Below are 21,567 nucleotides of genomic sequence, written 5' to 3'. Positions count from 1 at the left end.
TAACCCAAAATAGCTTTAAAGCACCTCGTCTATTTATTTATTTTTACAATTTTGTAAATTAACCTGCTGATTAAACTGGATGTTACAACCGTGACATGATTATAGCTGATTTTAGCGAGAAATCGATCAGACGCGTCGTGAAAATGGTCCCATCCGCCATGTCCGCCTCTCTGGCTTCAATGCGCTTCCCGACACAAGGGGAACAGAATTCCATAGAACACCGGGACAAGAGCTTCACATCCCTGGAACATCAGTCTGTTTAGCAACAGCCATTGGTGAGAACTTCTTCCTCTGCACGGGAATGCTACAGGCTGCTTTGCTGTGCATGCTGCCACCATCTGGTGAATTCCAGTACTGCACATTTTACTAAGATCAGCTCAGAAGCGAGATCCGGGGCTCTTGGGGAAACATCCGGGGCTGCAGCCCAAGTAGCCGCCCCCTAGATCCGCCACTGACCTGAACCTTTGCATCCAGGCTCCCTGGGAGCCGACGCCCAGGATACTTGTGCTTCTCAGATGCTGCTGTGCTGCACTTGCTCAGAGTTCTTGAGCAGAATTTCCACAACCTCTGCAGCCCAACAGGACAAAAGGTCCAAACTACAGTAGCAGCCATTCAAAATGGGCCAAATGGCAGCCCACTTCCCTGCAACTCTCAGCAAAATCCCCTCCAAATTCCAGCCACCAGCCTTCTCCTTGGCGTGCATAGTTATTTCCTCTGACTCCACCCTTTCACTGAATTACAGGGTCTGACCAGGAGATGGCGCTTCTCTTTAGATCTTAATGTCCACAAATCATGATAAAAAGAATATTTTATGTTAGAAAATGTACTGTAGGGCAGTGGTCTCCAACCACCGGTCCGCGGCCCGGTGGTTGGAGACCACTGCAGTAGGGGACCAGCCAAGGGCCAGCCAAGGGCCCATTAAGGAAAGTTGGGAAATTTTGAATTGCTACTACTGTACCAAATCAGCTGAACAAATGAAATGACTGATAATTGGTGGAAATGATGGACTGAAGCCACTCTGACTAGAAAGGCACATGGCCGCCCGTCTGAAGACGCGCTTCATTTTGGACGCTTTTTTTCACACTTTTTGAGACCCAATATGGCCGATCAAGGCAAAGTGATGATGATGTTAACATAATCATCAGATTGTGTTTATAGCGCTGGGATGGAGCCTGAATTTGAGCCTAAAATGGCAGTTTTACTGATGAAGCAAAGGGGGGGGGGGGGGTAGAAACTAGTCCAGATTGAAGCCTAAACTCAAGATGAAGCTGGAGCTAAGGCAGGTCCAGGAACACCCTGAGAAGGAAGCATCTGTTCCACATTCACAATGTCATTAAAGGCCAGAAGAAGCCAAACCGCAGACCAGTTCACCCAGTGAGACAGAACCTGCCAGGAAGACTGGACCTAGTTCTGTAAAGTATTAGAACCGTTTCTGGATCAGACACTGTTGGAAAAAACAGTCCAGCAGCCTTTAAAAAGCCGTGAGCTAACTGGAATAACAGCAACATTATGAATTTGGCATCAGGCTGTTTGAACGCCTGCTTTTCTGCTGATATGATGAACATTTGGCTACATTTTCACTGGCTGTGCTTCAGCATCTTAAAACATGGCTTCATGGGTTCCCACAGAACAACGCATCCGGTTACATTAAGGACGTCATAAAACAACCGTACTTTTATTTATTTTTGTAAAGTCTGATTGGCTTTTAAAACCAGGTTTAAAAAATAAATCTAATCCTAGCATCCAGACGCAGACTTACTGAACTGATTGGATGTGAGTTCCCATTAGAGACGTTCGTAGGAGAACTTTGCTGATTCACTCAAACAGATCAGAAAATGTGCATGAAGCAGGATTTCCCTCCAGGGGAGCAGCAGATTGGAAGCGTCACACACTCCTCTCTGTGTGTTCTTGCTTTTGTGCCTGAAGGCATTCTAGGTTTGGCGGCTCTGTGATGTCACAACCTGGTGTGCAGGTTGACGATGACGCCATCTTCTGGCAGCTCTTTGATGGGCAGGCTGCTCATGTGTTCGGCCCCCTGCTCTGTGCTCTCACAGCTGCTGTGAGGCGACTCAGGGGGGGGCTTGTAGAGGACGCCGGCTAACAGGAAGAAGATGGTCCCCAAACCCTGAAACAGACGATGGCGTTAATGGCTGAGAAAGTCACACAAACAGAACAATCCTTAAAATGTGGTGAAATGGGCCTTTAATGAACCGTCAGTGCATCAGTTAGTGTTACTGGTTAGTTTAAATAATTAGTATTTCACTGTGATCAAAAAGAAAGTTATATTAAAAAAAAAATACTTTGTCAAAACTAAAATACATGAAGGAGAATAGAATAAAACAGAGCAGAATAGAAGAGAACGGAATAGATTAGATTAGAATAGAAATGTTGAGAAATATTGCCACAATGGAGCCAAATCAGTTTGATGAACCACATCAACCCCTGGAATCGCAGCAGGAAATACTTCTACGTCATTCAGGGTTTAAATCCAAACACTGATCTGCCTGTTTTTCACTGGGCTTAACCGCCTGTTAGGAGAGGAACATTTCATGTGGAATACCAAAGAAAGCTATCTGTAAATAGCTTTGGTTTTCCTGCGTCTAAAGTCACAGACCGCAGAGTATTTATCGTGCATAGCGCCCCCTTCTGAACTGGGTGAGGAACAGAGACTCCAAGGCTGAGCGCTGTGTGGATTTTACCCCCTTTGTGAGGACTAACTGGATGTGCTCTCTTCATCCTCTGACATGGGAGCTGGCTCGGAGCTCGTCTGCCTGGCTGTGTGTTTCCTGGACGGGGCCGCCTGTGGAGCTGGTTGACAGCTGCCTTTTGTATCTATGCTTCTTTTTCTATGTCTGCTTCTGTCTCCTTGAACCCCAGTGGGCCTCAGCAGATGGCCGCTCACACTGAGCCTGGTTCTGCTGGAGGTTTCTTCCTGTTCAAAGGGAGTTTTTCCTCTCCTCTGTTTGAATAAACAGAGATAAATATTTCTTTGATTGATGATTAATAGCTCTGCTGATAACCCAGCCTGGGTCACTAGATTGGTGAGGATAACTGGATTTTAACAGCCGGTCCTGGAACCATCGAGAGGTGAAAGGCATAAACACTGGTTAGTAAAAAAATTAGAGCTACAATTATTCAACTAAAAACACTAAACTGATTTCACCTCCGATTTTCAATAAGTTAAATAATTAACTATAACTCCAGTTCTAGTTAATCACTTATTCATTATCTGCAGGATATAATATTTCGTAACAGAAAAGAATATATTCTAACATAACAAAATATAATAGAACAGGACAGAATAGAACAGATTAGAACATAATAGAATATAACAGACTAGAATATGTAGAATAGAGTATAACAGAACAGAATAGGATATAACAATAGAACAGGTTGAAATAGAATAGAATATATCTAAACAGAATAGAACAGAATAGAATAAGCATTCATTGATCCACAGTGGGGACGATGTGGTGTGAAAGTAAAGCAGAAAGAACGTTTTCATGAAGGCAAAAGAAGAAGTGATGTTAAAAGCAAAAAGTATCACCTTATAAAGGACTCCAGCGATCAGCGTGTAGCGACTCATGGCAGAGTTCTGATAGATGTAGCAGGATCCTTGATCGCCACACTTATCCTCCCACAGCAAGCAGGAAATATCAATCAGGGATCCAAAGGCGATTGGTCCTGGAATGCTGCCTGGAAGAGGAAAAACGTCCTTCAGCTGCGGTTCTGAGATGGACGTAAACTCAGACTGTCTAAGGACCTACCCAGAGTACGCATCAGTATCCACTGGATGCCGAGTCCAAAGGACCTCTGACTGTCTGGAACGCATCTGTTTATGGGACAAAGTTCAGTCTGATGAGGAAAACTTTCTGGAAACTTTAATCCAAAGCTGTGATTTGAAAACATTTGCAGCAAATGAACCAGTTGGGGTTTATCTAAAGGTCTTTGCTGCCACCTAGTGGTCAGAATTGTGACTTGTTTGGATTTTTTTTATATTTAAATGAACCATTTATATGTTCCACGTGTCCCAAACAGACTTTAATTTAGTCAAAACTAACAGAAAATGCTACAAATCAAACATTTATAACAAATCCATAAGTTTTTATCTGCTTTTGTTAAAAAAAAAAAAAAAAAAGGTGCCTAAACGATGGGAATGTTAATTTCCGACTGAGTTAACAAATCAAACATTATACCAAAGTAACAACAACAGCTGGATAGAGATAAAGATAAAAATATGTATTATAAATGAAAAATAAAGTATTTATAATAAATAGAGACACACTAATCAACCTTAAACAGTTTGAAATCAGGCTTGATTAAAATGTTCTGATAACTTTATTCATTTCCTCCTTCCAGCATTTATTTAGTTTCCTCGAACTTAAGCATCTGTGAAGAATCTGAGCAGGATGGGATCAAAAAGAAGAAATATTCTAATTATTAATGTCGTACTCCATCAAACGCTCCTTCTGTAATAATTTGGCTTCAGAGATCAACCTGTTCAATCCTTAAAATGTCCATAATAAACTGACATTTAAACTCATCAGCTGTCTTCCTTGTTTCATCGCTCAGGTGAACCAGCTGTGCTGCTTGCTGCCGTTTACCTGAGGGTGGCAGTCAGAGCCGGGATGCTGCTGAGGAAAGTGAAGCAGATGCTGATGAAGAAGAAGCTGATGAAGAGCGCCATGTGGTTGCAGGAGCTGCTGCACTTCCCTGCCAGAGTGAAGCCGCCGTCTCCCCAGGATCCGTTCCCCAGCACACAGCTGCATGCAGAGTACACCTGGAACGCAGAAATAGGTGGATTAGAAGTGCTGCACGCCGCAGGCCGACCTCCTTATCAGAGCTGGTTATAAAAGTTTCCTTATTCTTCCTGTTTGTTTTAATCAATTCTATTCAGTTTATTTCTAAAGCGCCTACATGTCATCTCAAGTTCACCAGATCATCCAGTCACACTGATTCAAAGTTTTCTATCTTAGGAAAACCACCTGATTGCATCGACTCATTGACTCTTCAGCAATCCCTCACACTAAGCATGCTTGTAGCGACAGTGGAGAGGAAAAACTCCCTTTGAACAGGAAGAAACCTCCAGCAGAACCAGGCTCAGTGTGAGCGGCCATCTGCTGAGGCCCACTGGGGTTCAAGGAGACAGAAGCAGACATAGAAAAAGAAGCATAGATACAAAAAGCAGCTGTCAACCAGCTCCACAGGCGGCCCCGTCCAGGAAACACACAGCCAGGCAGACGAGCTCCGAGCCAGCTCCCATGTCAGAGGATGAAGAGAGCACATCCAGTTAGTCACAGTCAGAGAAACAGGACTACACTGGAAAACAGGCCAAGCTCCAACATCTAGAAACAAAGGTGTTGATGGAAGCAGAGAAAGCAGAACGTTAGAGATTGAACTAACAGATTCTGCAGAGTGGGAGAATAGAGATAGAATGAAGCAGAATGATGAAAAAGGGGTCCCTATGTCCTCCAGCAGTCTAAGCCTATAGCAGCAGAACTATAGAGGGCCAATCTCAGATTATGTGTCATTTTTTTCAGAGATCTGTGTAATCGAATTAAAAAAGATCAAAGGTGAATGATAAGAAAATAAAACATAAACAGGAAAATATCAAAATATCAGAACAGAGCAGAAGTTTAAAACCGAACTTTTGAACTTGTACCAGATTACTTTGGTCTACATCAAGGGCACCTGCTGCACACAAGAGGAAGTGCATATTTACTAACCCCCCCCCCCCCCCCCCCCCCCCCATTCAGCAACAGCTGAATGTTCAAACACAACAGAGGAAATATCAGTAAGCCTGCTGGCGATTCTGCAGCTCCTGCCGTTTTCTTTCTACGCTCCTGAAATAAGGAGGAACAGAGCGTTCTGTACCTGTCTGCCGGTGGAGGGGTCAGTGTGGTTGGTGGAGGAGCAGCCGGCATGGCAGGGGGAGTAATACATCAGCCCGTCCGCCCCACACACTGGGTTGTAGACTTGCCTGGCGCAGTTACAGGCTGCATTACAGCTGACTGTGAGGTTCAGGTCTGGAGAGGAGCTGCAGGCAGCAGGAGGAGGATGGAGACAGAAACAGGTTGTTAAAATCCACCTGGAACAATCAGTGCCTGCAGCTAAAGGCTGAAGAACCAACATTAAGAGTTTAAAAACCATGAGCCTCACAAACAGACATGAAGTTTCATTCACCGCATCTTTAAACAATTTAAATAAGTCATTGTTTCCTAAAATAAGTGAATTTTGTCTTGAACTGAGGAGGTTAGTGAGACACTTTGCCAATGGAACAAGACAATTGACATTTAAAAAAGGCAATCGAATTGTCTTATAGATCTACAAGCACATATTATCTAAATATCTTATTTTAAGAGTAAAAATATTAAATAAATTGGCAAATCATCTTATTTATACACTAAAATTTAGGGTAAATAAACTTGATTTAAGAAATGTTTGCAGTGTTTTATTCTGAATAAATTTAGCATTGATCAACACTGCAAAACCAATCTAGAAATAAATCAGCATTTCTTAAGTCAAGTTTATTTATCCTTAATTTGAGCAGATAAATGATTTGCCAATGGAATGAGTATTTTTTATCATTAGAATAAGATAAAGGTTTTGTTTGCTCAGGTTAAAACAGTCACCTTGTCTGTTTACCTTTGCTGAGAATAAATATTTCAGTTTCAGACCTTTAACAAACATTTCCTTTCAGGTTGTTTAAAGTTCAGCTCTGAATTCCAGAGAGAAGAAAAGCTTGAATAGCTGAACTTATTCAGGTTTTTTAGATAAACTTCTCCTTTCAGAGGGAGGAAGAGTAAAGTCAGACCTTCATCAGCTGAGGAGGACCTCCATGTTCATCTCCCAACTCCTTAAACTTTCTTTTATTGTCTCATTCCACTGCCGTCCCTTTAACTTTCTAATTAATGCAATGTTTCATATTTTTCTTTCTAATTAATTCATTATCTAATTCTATAATTTTAATGATGGAAAGTTATAAGCAGCTCAAGCTCATCTTAACAGCCAAACTCTGGTCCACCTTAAAGCATCAGCATCCTCCACCTGAAACCAGCAGTTTGTGACTTTGAACCCATCTTCAGGATTTCCTGCTGAAAAAAATCAGATAGATTGTATGCAGGCTAGAGAGGAAGAAGGAGAATCTTAGGCCGTTTCTCAATTCACGAGAACGCGAGTACGTACTCGGGTTCTCGTCAAGTCCGTTCTTGGCGAGAACGCAGGAAGATCGGACTTGACGAGAACGCGAGCACGTATGTGTATTGGAACAGAAGCGTACTCATGACGTCATCACAGGCAACGTTGTTTAGCATTTCTTTAACAGTCAAAACTATTTATTCCCTACACAAAACATTTTGAAAACAATATTTTTAATTTCTAAAGCTTAAAAAACATAAAAAAAAATTACTGAACCGCAAAAAACCGCCATCAGAACGAGCGGTAGTTCACACATAACTAGACCGAGAGAAGTGCACTACAGACGGCGTAACATTAGCCCTGGCTGCGGTTACCCTCGGAGGTCTGCTGGTCACTCTGGTCCGCTCAACGTTGGACTTTTTTTTTTTTATGTCGCACTAACTCTGTAAACAGACCACACAGGGAGGCTTCAATGTATAATGTTATCGCCTCAAACGATTTCAAAACGTACTTTTGAAGAACAGCAGCAGAAAAGGGAATGTTTAACTTAACACTGGGAGCGCTGTCTGGAATCAAGCTGCGGCCGCGGGGCATTCTGGGGAAGCGGTCAGTCTGAAGAACGCACAAGTCTGCTCTGATGCATGCTCGATAAAGAGGGCGGGGCCAGAACAACATCCGGGGATATGGTGTGTTCTCGATCTGGCGTTCTCCAGAATTGGAACGGTACTCGGGCTGAGGCTGATGACGTGTCACGAGCACACGAGAACGCTCAAGAACGCATATTGAGAAACGGCCCTAGTTTGCCCACGACCACCTTATGACGGCCATTTAATTTTCTCCTGACCTTATGATTCCTGATGGGGAGGTGGCCATGAGACGCTGATCGCCCCTCGTTACGCCCTGTACACGACATAACGCACCATCTGATTGAAAAATTCTCGCCATTGGAGAATTGGCCAGAAAAGGGAAGGAAATCCTGCAGTGTACGCCCGGCTTAGTCTCTGATTTGGAGATTCTTATTAGTGTTGCCTCGGTACCAGTATCGGATGGGGCCCCGATCCAGCACTAAGATGGTGGTTTTGGCGAGTACCAACCAATAGGGCACCAATACCCTTTTGAGAGCCAAACGTTTCCTCAACTATTGTCACCCCTTCCAGGTAGGGAATAAAAAGTTCTACTGGATTCACTTTGTTTTAGTCTTTTTCCTGCTTCACAAAGGAAGGCAGCAGCTTGACATGAAGCCATGATGGCAATTAGTTTACATCCAATTAGTCTGCAGTTCTTCATATATACACACACATCAATTTCAAATAGATGGTATCGATATCGGCTGACACTGCATAGCCAGGTGGGGGGGCCAAAACAAGTCATTGGCGCAACACTGGTTCTTATTATGTTTTAGTTATTTTCTTACCAAGACTGCTCTTCTGTTTTACTTCTTGTTTAGTATTTAGAATGTATGGGAGACATTATTTGAATTTGAGAAAATAATTTCATCTTCTTGCACTCAAAACTTATAACGCTCACACTCAAACCATGCACTCTCTCTCAAATATTTTCTCTTCTCTCTCAAATCTTTGTTTCTTCTCTCAGATTTAATGCTTCTTGCACAGATATTTTCTCCTCTCGCTTGCCTCCTTCACTTCGCGCACAAACCGCGCTCTGCTCGAGTCTCAGATACGCTCCCAAACCCGTAGGCTCTGCTTGCGGATTTTTTTTGCTCTCTCTCAGATTGGATCGGATCGTCGCCTAGCAACCTTTCCAGCCAATAGAACGACAGCCTCAGACAGGGTGCGCTTGTATAACTCTACTGAGTGTGTCTGTGATAAACCTTACTGACAATAAAATGGCTTTTTAATTTAAAAGCTATTAAAATAAGAAGCTGAAAAACAACAACAATCAGGAAAATAAAAAAAGGAAATAATAAAGGGCGATTCAAGAATCACCAATGAAAAGTAACTTAATTTCTGCTGGAGGCAGAATTAGCATCTGCCCTGACTAGCAAACTTTTTTTTAATTTTTTTTATTTCTGCCTCCAGCAGAAATTAAGCTGAGGCCGACTGGGCGTATCTGAGACTCGAGCAGAGCGCGGTTTGTGCGCGAAGAGAAGGAGGCAAGCGAGAGGAGAAAATATCTGTGTAAGAAGCATTAAATCTGAGAGAAGAAACAAAGATTTGACAGAGAAGAGAAAATATTTGATTTCAAGTTTTGAGTGCAAGAAGATGAAATTCTTTTCTCAAATTGAAATTATGTGCTCCTGCATCATGGCAGGATAATTCTCCCATAAGAATTTAGATTTTTATTGTTGACCTTTATTAGAGGCCTTTCCTTTTATTTCCCTTCCTTCCTTTAAAATGACAACCTACCGAAGCGAATAAGAGGCTCTTAGCTAACATGAAATGGGAATAAATGGAGATTACAGGATGTAACTCTTTATTTCAGCTTCCAGCTGTTTGGCGTTTAGAGCTCACCTGTTTCTGAGTCCTGATTGGCTGAGTTTGGCATACAGGTGTTTGTCCTGGTCCAGTCGGCGCTCTCCCATCAGCCCAGGCTGATAGGGGCCTGTCACGCCGGCCATGGGGACGTTGGGGCAGTGGATGAGGAAGATGAAAATGGCGAGCAGACTGACCAGCGCAGACATCATGCAGAAGCGGATGATCCCTCGGCAGCGCAGGTTCAACCTCTTCACGATGTAGCCCCCCAGGAAGGTACCGCCGCCCCCTGCTGGTACCACCATGAATCCTAACGGGTCAGAGACAGCGGGAGAAATCACCATGAAGAGGGAAATTTGTTTTAGCGTTGCATGTTGAGGCCTGGATGGAAGCGAGAATGGTGACAGGATCTCAGTCCCTCCAAGGCCTCAGGCTCTGATTGGCTTAGCAAGAACTAAAACAGCTTCCTGCTAATCAGATGTGTACTGATGGCTAAATGCTGTTAGCATTGAGTATCAGTAGGATGGGAGTCTGTTAGATGCTGGATAGGATCTTAAGAAATTTGTTTTCTTAGGTTGCTGATTTCACGTATGATCCTCTGATTATTGGCTGTTATGCTTTAAGGCCGTCCTACACATGACTCCCCATCAATTTCAAGATAAAAATATACATGTAAATAAATTACAAAAGGCAGAAATTATTTTTACAAATGTTTCCACTTAGAACAAATCAAATGCAAAGTAGAGGGCTAAATTATGGAAGCCCAGAGGAGTCGTTTCCCTCTGATACTTTTTCACTGTGGTTTTTCCGTGATAACCAGATGATAATTTTCTCATTAGTGTTTGTGATGATTGGTGTGCGCTAAAACTGATTCCATCCTTCAATACCACAAACAGTAACGGCAGCCTATGTGTCATTCTGTAAATAATCCTGTGTTTAACTTTTAGGTAACTAAACGACGTTGTTGGTTTGATGATTTGCTTCCATTTCTGATTCATGCCTCGGGCGCCTTAGTGCCGGGTGCTTTCTGAACAGCCCTGGTGTTACGCCTGTAACAGCTATAAGATGCTTTAACCCCCAAATGACTCCAGATTAAAGTTTCTCATTAAAAATCAGTGAGATTTCTTTCTACTGTGTTCCATGAAATCCAATCATCCACAACGACCCGAAAATGAGTGAAAGCAAAAAGAACGACTGGATGGACGGCTGTTATCCAGCCTCATTCATTACTCAGACAGGTTAATTCAATTCAATTTAAGCTTATTTAAAGGGACACTATGCAACATTTTTCAGTTAATTAATGTGTTCCATAACGTTTTGGATAATTAAATGAGTCATTTCAGGTTGAACAAAGGTATTCTCGGCCGCCCTGGTCGTCTGTGGGGGAAATACTGCACTTGCAACTGCAGGAGCACCGACCCGCACCCACAGGCTCAGAAGTCTCGTGAGAGTCAGTCTTGCTTTACGGCTAGAACTGCTACACCCCCCAGTTAAAAGCATTCTCGTTGCTAGCACAGTGGCGATCTTTGTGCAGTTATGCTACGATCACGCAGCAAAAGCAGCAAAATCACGTCTGCTGCTTCATTTTTGCTGCTTGTACCAGTTAGTTCTGACGCGCGGCTGAAGCAGCTTTGCTGCTCCGGCTGTGTCTGAGGCGCGTTGGGCGGAGCTTCACTATCCTTTCTCTGCCTTGCAGCTATATTTGCTGTGATCAGTGGGAATAAAGTAGTTTTAATATGTGTTTAAGTGAGAAAATACACCTGAAAACGTAATCAGTGCAGTCAGTTCATTCAGATTATTATCCTGCCTTTAATATTTTTTCTGTCGGAGCCGCTCAGACCCCCACATACCAGCGGGGCGCCGACAGTATGGATCCCTTCATCAGCAGCGGTTCACCGCGGCAGCTGGTAGGTGTTTTTCATCTAAATAATCCAAACTGCATATTCTGCCGGCAGATTTCTGCATTTTAAGTTAATTTAGGCGTCAATAAACTGTTTAAGAGGAGAGATCATCAGCGCTGTGTCTCTCTCCCTGCGTTAAACGCACCCGACGCGCTGCTTCAGCTGCTCAGACGTGCTGCGCCTGGTGCTCAAAACGCGCCGCTGGACCTTTTGCTGCGCCTTGACGCGCGTCAACCATTGACTTTGCATGTAAACTCGCTGCTTCTGTCGCGCCAGCTACGTCCAGTGTGAACGCAGCGTTAGTCATTCGCTGCTAAGCTGAAAACAACCGCGCCTGGCTTGACGGAGAAACCAGGAGAACAGCTGAGCATATTTACGACAGTGCACTTTTACTTTCGCCCTCTGGAGGGAGCCTCACTGGAAAATCAACACCGGTTGCATAGTGTACCTTTAATTCAGTTTATTTCTATAGCTCCAATTCACATCATGTCATCTCAGGTCACTTTATAGATCCAGATCAACCAGATCATCCAGTCAGATTGATTCAAAGTTTTCTATCTAAGGAAAACCAGTTGATTGCATCGACTCATTGACTCTTCAGCAATCCCTCACACTAAGCATGCTTGTAGCGACAATGGAGAGGAAAAAATCATCTTGTTATCTCAAGAGGTCAATAACTGTTTTCTTGTGATAACAACATACAGTAGAATCCATTCTAAATTTCCCCATTTTCCTTGATGTTGGCTAGTCCCCTACAATTCCTTTTTAAACGTCTAAAATATTCTTTTTGTCATGATTTGTGGACATTAAGATCTAAAGAGAAGCGTTATCTCCTGGTCAGACCCTGTAATTCAGTGAAAGGGTATGCAAAGAGTATGCACGCCCAGGAGAATGCTGGAAGTTGGAGGGGATTTTGCTGCCATTCCGCTGGCGTTTGAATGGGAAGCGCCATTTTGAATGTCTGCTACTGTAATTATCTTGTTATCTTGAGAAAACAATTAATGGTTTAAACTTGATAACGACATTATGTCATTATCTCGATAAGGCAAAAAAAAAGAGGTTGAGTAGCACAGCTCTCAGCCTCCGTACTAAAAAAAGTTTAGTTCAGTTTGTTTATTTAAGCCAGACTCTGTTTGGGTTCAGTGGCATCAATCTGTCTAAAATATGAAGTTAAAGACAATAATTATGTCAATATATACCCAGTTTGGATGAATGTATCTATTTGGTGAGTAAATCTGGGCTCAGGGGCATAATGTGTGGAGTACCGCAGGGCTCCATTTTGGGTCCAACGTTATTTATGATGTACATAAATGATATTTGCAATGTGTCTTCTGTTATGAAGTTTGTACTTTTCGCGAATTACACTAATATTGTATTCACTGGTGACAACTATGAGCAACCCTTGGTGCAAGTAACAATCAAAATGTTAAAGTTAAACAAATGGTTCAACAACAATGAATGATCATCATGAAAAAGACTAAACTAACGTTATTTGGTAAACGGGAAACTAATGTTCCAATTGAAATTATTATTGATAATGTAAGAATAGAGAAGGTTAAACAAAATACTTTTTTGGGTGTGATTATAGATGAGACATTGTCCTGGAAAGATCACATTAATTATTTGCGCACAAAAGTTGCTAAATCTGTGGGAGTGATGAACAGAGCACGTCCCTTCCTCAACTGAAATGCATTGTTCCTTGTGTATCGCTCAGTCTTTATGTCGTATTTGAATTAATTTATCAAAGTTTGGGGAAATAATTTTAAGTCCAATCTTCAGCCCCTGGTTACACTGCAAAAAAGAGCCATTCGAATCGTTCATAAAGTAAATTATTTACATCCCACAAATGTATTGTTTCTAAAATCCTCCAATTTAAAATTGTTTGATCTTGTAAACTTAAGAACTGCGCAAATAATGTTCAGAGCGTCAACTGGCGCTCTTCCAGAAAATGTCTTAAAACTCTTTCAGGAGCGGGAGGCACTTCGCACTTATAATCTTAGAGGCGAAAATTGATTCTACCAACCAAAAGTATAGCCTCGTGAGACCATCCTGATCTCGCGAGCTTCCAAGGTTTCACTCGCAGATCAGTCTGGAGACTCTCCGTTAAAGAAAATTTGGAGCCGTTGACCAAACGAATGTCCAATCAGCGTTGGCTTTGAGGCGGGTTGAGGTGTGACGCAACGAGAAGCGCTACAGTTCAGTCTAAAGAACATGGCGGCTTCAGCCGATGAAACTAGCGTTAGCGTGGCTATCGACCAAGTTTTATCGGAATTACAGAGTATTTATTCAGTGAAAGAAGCGCAAAACACTGCTCTGGAGGCTTTTCTCAGAGGAAAAGATGTTTTTGCTCTTCTCTCGACTGGTTTCGGCAAGAGTTTGCTCTATCAATTGGCTCCTCTTCGTCGTCGCTCTGTTAGTACGTCATATGCTTCGTTGATCTGATTGGTTTATTTGGCCCGTCTATCACCAACATAGGCCAATCAGCTAACCAGTATTTTCGCCCCTTCGCAAAATTACTTCAACGGAAGGTTTCCAGATGGATATGCGGAGCAAATCCATCTGGCGGAGTCAGGTTACCAAAAGTAAGAACTACCTTGAAATCAATGTGCATCTCAAGTTGTGGTGTTGCCCTCTGGAATAGTTTAGCGGAGGAACAAAACATAAACCGTTTCAAAATAATATTTAAGCGGGATGTCCTGAGAAAATACCTGGAAGAGAGTGAGTGATGTTCTATGAGGGTGGTGTACTGTAGGGAGGGGGTTGCAGGGACGGGGAGCGTTGGGCCAGTGTGTTGTCTTGTCGTTTGCAGGAGTGTCCCTGGGATGAGCGGGAGGGGATTGGATATGTTTAAGCTTTTGCTTCTTCCATCCCCTTTTCAAGCCATGCATATGTATTGTATGTATTGTCATTATATGTATTGTAAAATGTGTGCAGGTTTGAAATGAGATTACAAATTTGGATGCAGATAAAATTGGAATTAACTTTCCGCTCTGTGTTAATCAGATAAAATGCTAAATGTTTGTACTGGTGCTAACGGCTTCGCCAAACTGACACCCAACATAAAAAGAAGGTAGAAGAGTCCAGAGAGGCTGCAATATAAAATATTACTTCAGATTAGTTTATTTTAGCCACTGGATGTTGGATTGATTGTTTGCCTTTAAAGGCATATTTAATGCGTGTTAAACAGCAATGTCACGTCGCTGGGCCCTGGATCCAGAAGGACATGGAGGAAAGTGATATTACAGGTGGAGACAAACAAGGAAGAAAGAAGCAGAAGCTCCAGAGGGCGTGAAGTAAAACTGGGAACAAAGAGAGAAAACATTCGACACCAGTTCTATGTAAGAACAATCAGACACGGTGAAATCTGATCCTGCGTTTTCATTGGCTGAGGGATAACGGTTAGTTTTGAACCATGGCGGTGAAACACAAACCAGTTTCACAGCTTTCTGACCTATTTCCTTCAACAAAGGGAAAACGATCCAGTAAAGTTCCTCTTTAGAACAAACAGATCTGCTGGAGGGTGAAAAGAAACAAGAGGCTTTAAAAAGTGAACGTCTTCTAACTGTTGAAAAATCGATGGTTTTATTTTTTATTTTCCAGCTTCCAGCCTTTCCTTCATTCATCTTTTCTCAGACAAAGTTTGCGTCTGGAAGTTGTTTTCTGTATTATTTGGTTATGATGAAAAAGATCACTTTTTTTTTTACATTTTCTTACAGATCTAAAGGCTTTGGTTCAGAGGTGACAAACCGGCAGCAAACGAAGAACATCTGAGGCTGTCGCTAGTTTACTGTTAGCTTCCTTCATCAGGGGAGCAGCTGATTTAATCCTCAGCAGCTGAAGGCGGGTGTGTTTATTAGCGTTGCACCAATACCAATACTAGTATCAGGTGGAGCTCCGATCCAGCACTAAATAGTGCTATCAGTATCGTCAAGTACCAACAAATTGGGCACCAAGACCATTTTGAACCAAAGGTTTATTCAACTATAGTGTATATAAACGCATCAGATTGTAAAGGTGATCATTCATTCAGCTCACATGCTATGGAAGGCCTTTTGGCATTTAATAGGTTGACTGAATATGTAATCCAGATGTCTTAAATGCATTTCTTCCTATTCAAAATAAACATTTCCGATTTCTAAAATGTAATTCTTACAAGTATAAATTATGTCACTTTTCCCCATCCATGTGTATTGGGCTTTTACTTCCAGATATCTAAAATAAACATTATTTTTATCTAAAAATGAATTGTGATGAGGATGAACTCTAATTTCAGATCTCAATAATAGATTTAGTCCTAGTGAAAATTACTATTTCAGATATCAAAAATGAATATAGCATTACAGAATATCTAATTCTTGACTTCAATAATATATTTCTGCTAGTAGAAATACAATTACAGATCAACTACTTATTTTAGGACTAGTTTCATAAGATTTCCAGATAGCTAAAATTAGTTTTAGATACTTGAAAAATAATAATACGGTTCCGTTAAAATAGGCTGGCCCCATTTCTATTAGAGAGAGCACTAAAGCATCCTAGCTAGCCACAATTACAATGTTCCTAGTCAGGATTTTATTTTAGATATCACTAATTACATTTATAACAACAGAAATTGAATTTTAATTACTCTGGAATCAAATTTGTTCTAGTAAAAACTACATTTCAGATATCTATATACACCTTGATAGACATTGTTAAAACTTAAATATCTGAAATTCCAATGTAACGAGTCTAAAATAGCAATGGTTGATATCTGTAATTATATTTCTACAACCAGAAATATATCTCTGATGTCAAGAATCGGATTTCTGTATATTCTGTAATGTTATATTCATTTTTGAAACCTGAAATAGTAATTTTCACGAGCACATACTCTATTATTAGGATCTGAAACTAGATAGTAGTTCGTCCTCGCCAGAATTAATTTTTAGATAGGAAGAATGTTTATTTTAGATATCTGAAACATTCATTTATACTAGAAAAGCATTTGAGACATCCGGGTTACATATTCAGTCAAGCTAATAAATGTCAAAGGGGCATCTTAAGATGTGTTTAGATTTGAAGGTATTGGAAAGTTTATTCTTACTAGTACCACTATATTTTTGTAGCCTGGGTGCCATTCCGAACTTAGTCCCGCCCACAAAGTTTGAGGTCGGGGAAGTTCGGTCTGGCTCTGCTCCATAGTAGCGCGAGTATTATCGCCCACTGTCAGGCGATCCAATCAAATTGTCAGGGCGGGCTTTATACGATGATGGACAGATGACCAACAGTCACGTAATCAACCACGTGACCAATGTGCGCTTGGGTGACAACAACAATGGCTGCCGCTGGAGAGTTTAGGTGAGTAGATTCTGCTATTAGGTCTGTTCTAGAAGATATCGACAGCAAATTAATTTTAAAAGAGGAACAGAGAAACGCGATCAAGTATCATCTTCTTATTATACTTCTTATTATACTTTTGGAGGACATAGGGACCCCCATTTCATCATTCTGCTTCATTCTCTCTCTATTTTCCTATTCTGCAGAATCTGTTAGTTCAATCTCTAACCTTCTGCTCTCTCTGCTTTTCCTCAGAGTAGCTTTGCCTCGTCTGTTCCTGTTTGGCTGTGACGTCATCCTGGAAAGAAACATCAGCTGTGCTGCTTCCATCAACACCCTTGTTTATAGATGTTGGAGATCGGCCTGTTTTCCAGTGTGGTCCTGTTTCTCTGACCGTGACTGAGTGGATGTGCTCTCTTCATCCTCTGGCATGGGAGCTGCCTTGGAGCTCGTCTGCCTGGCTGTGTGTTTCCTGGACGGGGCCGCCTTTTACAGCTGCTTTTTGTATCTCTGCTTCTGTCTCCTTGAACCCCAGTGGGCCTCGGCAGATGGCCGCTCACACTGAGCCTGGTTCTGCTGGAGGTTTCTTCCTGTTAAAAGGGAGTTTTTCCTCTCCACTGTCGCTACAAGCATGCTTAGTGTGGGGGATTGTATTTGAGTCAATGAGTCAATGCAATCAACTGGTTTTCCTTAGATAGAAAACTTTGTATCAATTTGACTGTATGATCTGGTTGAACTGTAAAGTGCCTTGAGATGACATGTGTTGTGAATTTGGCGCTATATAAATAAACTGAATTGAATTGAATTGAATTATAGGCGTGCAACTGCACGCTTTGATTTTTGTGGACAACAACTATGCCTCGCTTAAAGGAGAAGTTCACTTTTTAACACTTTAAGCCCATTTTCTGTAGTGTCCAGGATGAAATCGAATGATCGACACCAAAATTTTGACAATTGGTCCTGTCTCTGCTTTTTGGCTCATGCAGAATCCACCCCTGGCTGCTTCATAATGGCTGCCATAGTGCATGTCCGATAATGTCCTTAAAACAACCTTAAACGTTCTTTTTTTTAAATATGCTACTCACCGGGTCGTCAGCGCTGTTCAATGATGTTCCAAAAAAAGTTTCGTGAAGAAAAAACGTTCCTGCAGTGTTTTATTTAGCATTTTGTAAATCCCATTGAGTTCTGTTGGAATAGTCAATATCCCTCCGCCACCGGAAACGGAAATGGGGCCTGTTTACGCTTAGTTGTAGTCTTTTCGCTTCACTCTGTGTACTCCGATGTCGAGAATCAAGAATCCACCTTTCGTATTCCATTTTCAGAGTTTTTTAAAGTGTTTAACAGAGACGTTAGCACCTCGACGTCGGAGGACACAGAGTGAAGCGAAAAGACTACAACTAAGCGTAAACAGGCCCCATTTCCGTTTCCGGTGGCGGAGGGATATTGACTATTCCAACAGAACTCAATGGGATTTACAAAATGCTAAATAAAACACTACAGGAACGTTTTTTCTTTACGAAACTTTTTTTGGAACGTCATTGAACAGCGCTGACGACCCGGTGAGTAGCATATTTAAAAAAAGAACGTTTAAGGTTGTTTTAAGGACATTATCGGACATGCTCTATGCTAGCCATTCTAAAGCAGCCAGGGGGGGATTCTGCATGAGCCAAAAAGCAGAGACAGGACCAATTGTCAAAATTTTGGTGTCGATCATTCGATTTCATCCTGGACACTACAGAAAATGGGCTTAAAGTGTTAAAAAGTGAACTTCTCCTTTAACATACGTCACGCACTCCGTTGCTCTTATTGGTTGTAGGTCTATCCAATTGAGTGCAGAGGCATTTTTTTCCCTGGTTCGTTCGAAACACGCCCCATAATCACAGCTCTATGGAGCAGCATCAGACTCATATTCTGACTAGAATTGAGTCGGACTACGTCAGGCTAATATTTTTGGCGATCTGAAATGAAATTTTTGCTGGCAAAAATCTAACTTAGGATATCTTTATGTAAAGTTCTGACTCATAGTTTTGACCAGAAAGAATCTTATTTTAAAGAATTACAAATGGAACAATAGAGCTTCTATTAAATGTCAATCGGCTTGCCATATTTTACAGCTCAAAGCTTTGGGAAGAAGAAATTGTGACAGGAAAGATTTGACTAACTGTACTTGATTCTTGCCACTTTTTTTGTAACATATTTTCTTGACCTTAATAAACCAGGAAAGCTTAGTAAACCGTTTAAAAGCACGGCCGCTGTACTAACAGGTTGTTGTAGCCTATTATTTTTTCTCCTGTAAGTTTCCCTGGTTTTCGGTCTGTCGGCTCGGTGTCGTACCAAACAAGGTGGCGGCTTCAGAAGCGCTCAGACTGAACTGGGACTCCAGGTACTTTGGGCCGAAGGTGGACATGCTGGCGATGAGCGTAGCCTCAGTGGCTCCGGCTAAACACAGGAAGAGGAAGGTGGGGTTCTTCAGGAGGAGCAGCACAGACCTGGAAGCAGACGGAGAAAGTTCAGTCAATGTGAAGATGTGGTTGTTTGTTTGTGAGCAAACCGAGCTCAGCTTCGTTTTCTAATTAAAGCCGTCTGCAGAAATGGCTGCTGTAGAGATTATCACTGCCGCTGACCTAAAGATAGATAATCTCCTTATGTAATGTTTTAGGTAATCCTGTGCTAATCCCAAAAGGATGACGTCATTCTGGGGGCAGGGGCGGTTTTAGGAATTTTGGGGCCCTAGGCAAAGACAGGACGGGCCCCTCTGAATGGAGAAGACAACACATAAAAGAGACCCGTTCTCCAGATAGAGAAATGTTAATAGAGTAGACATCCATTATCTGTTCTAGGTTGTGTCCCTCTCTTCTTGTCCCTTTTCTTCCTGTTTTCCTCTCTATGTTTTGTACTCAGCTGACTTTTCATGCTGTCTCTAAAGGAATGAAAGATTTTTTCCAAGCACTAAGCTCACTTAGCTGATTGCTCCTTCCTGTGTTTCCAAAAAGGCCAAAGTAAATAACCCAGTCCTTCTTTTCACTGTAGACAAGCCATGATCTGCTTATCTGTTCTCCATTTTTCATTTGGATGAAAAAATAGCTGCATGAATCATGACAGCAGACAAGATAGAGGAGAGCAGGAGGCGGGGTTACCAATCTACTCGCTCTGGAGAGCAGAGTTCGCTGCTTTTAGATGTTGTCTCCAAAGTCTCCAGTAGCTGAAAAAAGTCTCTAGATTTGGCGCTAGGAGCTTTTTAGAAATCAAAGTGCTAGAGGGGTCAGTGTTGCCAACTCCTCAGTAAGGAAAGTAGCTATTGGCTGTGCTAAAAGTCGCTAGAAGTCGCTAAATGATGTCATCGCCTAATTTGCATAATCTGCCACAGGAAGTGATATACATGTTATTGATGCTGTGGGAGAAATAATGTTGTTACAGACCAAATAACATTTTACATTTACATCCCGCTCGCTCCCGCCTTGAATGTGAGTCAGGGCGGAGCGGCACCGCGTGATCAATTTGCGCCGTCAATCCCGGCGCATGCGCGCTTCATTTGCAGTCTGGACGCTGAGGGTAAACATCCTGCGGCTCTGACTGCAGCACTGAGAGGGACTCAGCGCTGCGGGAGAACGGGTTTGGGATGGGGGAGGCGCCCCACAGCAGAGTAGGAACGATACATGCTTTCACGTAAGAGTCTCCAAAAGCCGCCAGTGACACCGTAAAAAGTCGCCAGATTTGTCGCTAGGAGCTTTTTTGAAAAATAGTCGCTGGAGGGGTCTGAAAAGTGGCTAAATATAGCGACTAAAGCGCTAAGTTGGCAGCACTGCTCTTTGCATGGTTTGTTTTCAAATGGTTTGCTGCTGTCTGTTTGGACCTTTCTGAACATGTGCAGCAAATGGACTGATCCAATATGAAGGGGGGGGGGGCTGAGACACACTTAATATTATCAGCGTTCTGATGGCATTTTAGTGAAAGGATTTTTATCAAAAACATAATTTATGTGAATAAATAAGTAAAAGTTGTATAAACATACATGTAAACAGAGTTTTATGGGGCCCCCAGGGACTTGGGGCCCTCGTGAAGTGCCTAGTATTGCCTAATGGTAAATCCCCCACAGACACCTAACCGTCGCTCACCTGCGACGTCCTGCTTTCATGACCGTTACCGAGGTGACAGCTAATATCCAGCCTTTAAATGAGTGGTTTATATACAACATTCAAAACTCCACAAATTTAGAAGATCTTCTCATTTATCTACATCTTTTACTTTATTTCTAGGTTCTAAGGCTTTAGGATAAAACGAAGGATATCTGGAATTTAAAAGTCCATAGAATATACGACAGATTCAAAGCTGGTATTATTGATTAGATGCAAGCAGAGTGTGAAAAATGAGTCAGTAATTGTAACACATGATTTAAAGGCACACCGCAGACTTTGTGACCTTTTTCATGTCTATGAGTTACTTTAAATGATTCCTCAGGCTAATATACAGCGATTGTCAACGCTACCAGCGGGGCTCCCCTCTTGAAGTACCGACTATGTCAGATGGGAGAGGGTGCGCCGCCGTTTGGCCAGGTCATGTGACCTTGAAGAACGTATGGCTTTACCACCGCAGGCTCTTCTATAGCCATGGAGCTAACGCTTCAGCTCTACTATTTCTCTGCCTGCTTGTCTGCCTCGTGGCTGAGGGAAGGCAAAACTTTAAACCTTTTGAGCCAAAAAAGACAAAAGGTGAAAGCGAGTGAAAGGAGTTTGTTCGTTGGCGCAGAATGACAGAAAATGAAACAAATTCTCTTTACT

General features: G+C 42.1%; 1 protein-coding gene across 4 annotated transcripts in view; it reads right to left on the bottom strand.

Annotated features, from left to right (window-relative positions):
- Positions 1-868: 868 nt before the first annotated feature.
- Positions 869-21,567, bottom strand: part of slco4a1 (solute carrier organic anion transporter family, member 4A1) — a 50,290-nt gene continuing 29,591 nt past the window's right edge. For all 4 annotated transcript variants that reach the window (XM_038269124.1, XM_038269120.1, XM_038269123.1 and 1 more), the window contains exons 6-12: positions 19,124-19,278; positions 9,609-9,879; positions 5,875-6,037; positions 4,605-4,780; positions 3,768-3,832; positions 3,548-3,696; positions 869-2,125 (exon numbers count right to left, since the gene is read on the bottom strand). In XM_038269124.1, the coding sequence (XP_038125052.1) occupies positions 1,955-2,125; positions 3,548-3,696; positions 3,768-3,832; positions 4,605-4,780; positions 5,875-6,037; positions 9,609-9,879; positions 19,124-19,278 (1,150 nt within the window). In that variant the 3' untranslated portion in view covers positions 869-1,954. The remainder of the gene's footprint in view (positions 2,126-3,547; positions 3,697-3,767; positions 3,833-4,604; positions 4,781-5,874; positions 6,038-9,608; positions 9,880-19,123; positions 19,279-21,567) is intronic.

This window comes from Cyprinodon tularosa, unplaced genomic scaffold, assembly GCF_016077235.1.
Source record: "Cyprinodon tularosa strain WSP-4 unplaced genomic scaffold, ASM1607723v1 ctg720, whole genome shotgun sequence".
NCBI classification, from domain to species: domain Eukaryota; kingdom Metazoa; phylum Chordata; class Actinopteri; order Cyprinodontiformes; family Cyprinodontidae; genus Cyprinodon; species Cyprinodon tularosa.
The sequence above is the reverse complement of the archived record's forward strand: the minus strand, read 5'-3'. Positions and strand labels throughout refer to the sequence as shown.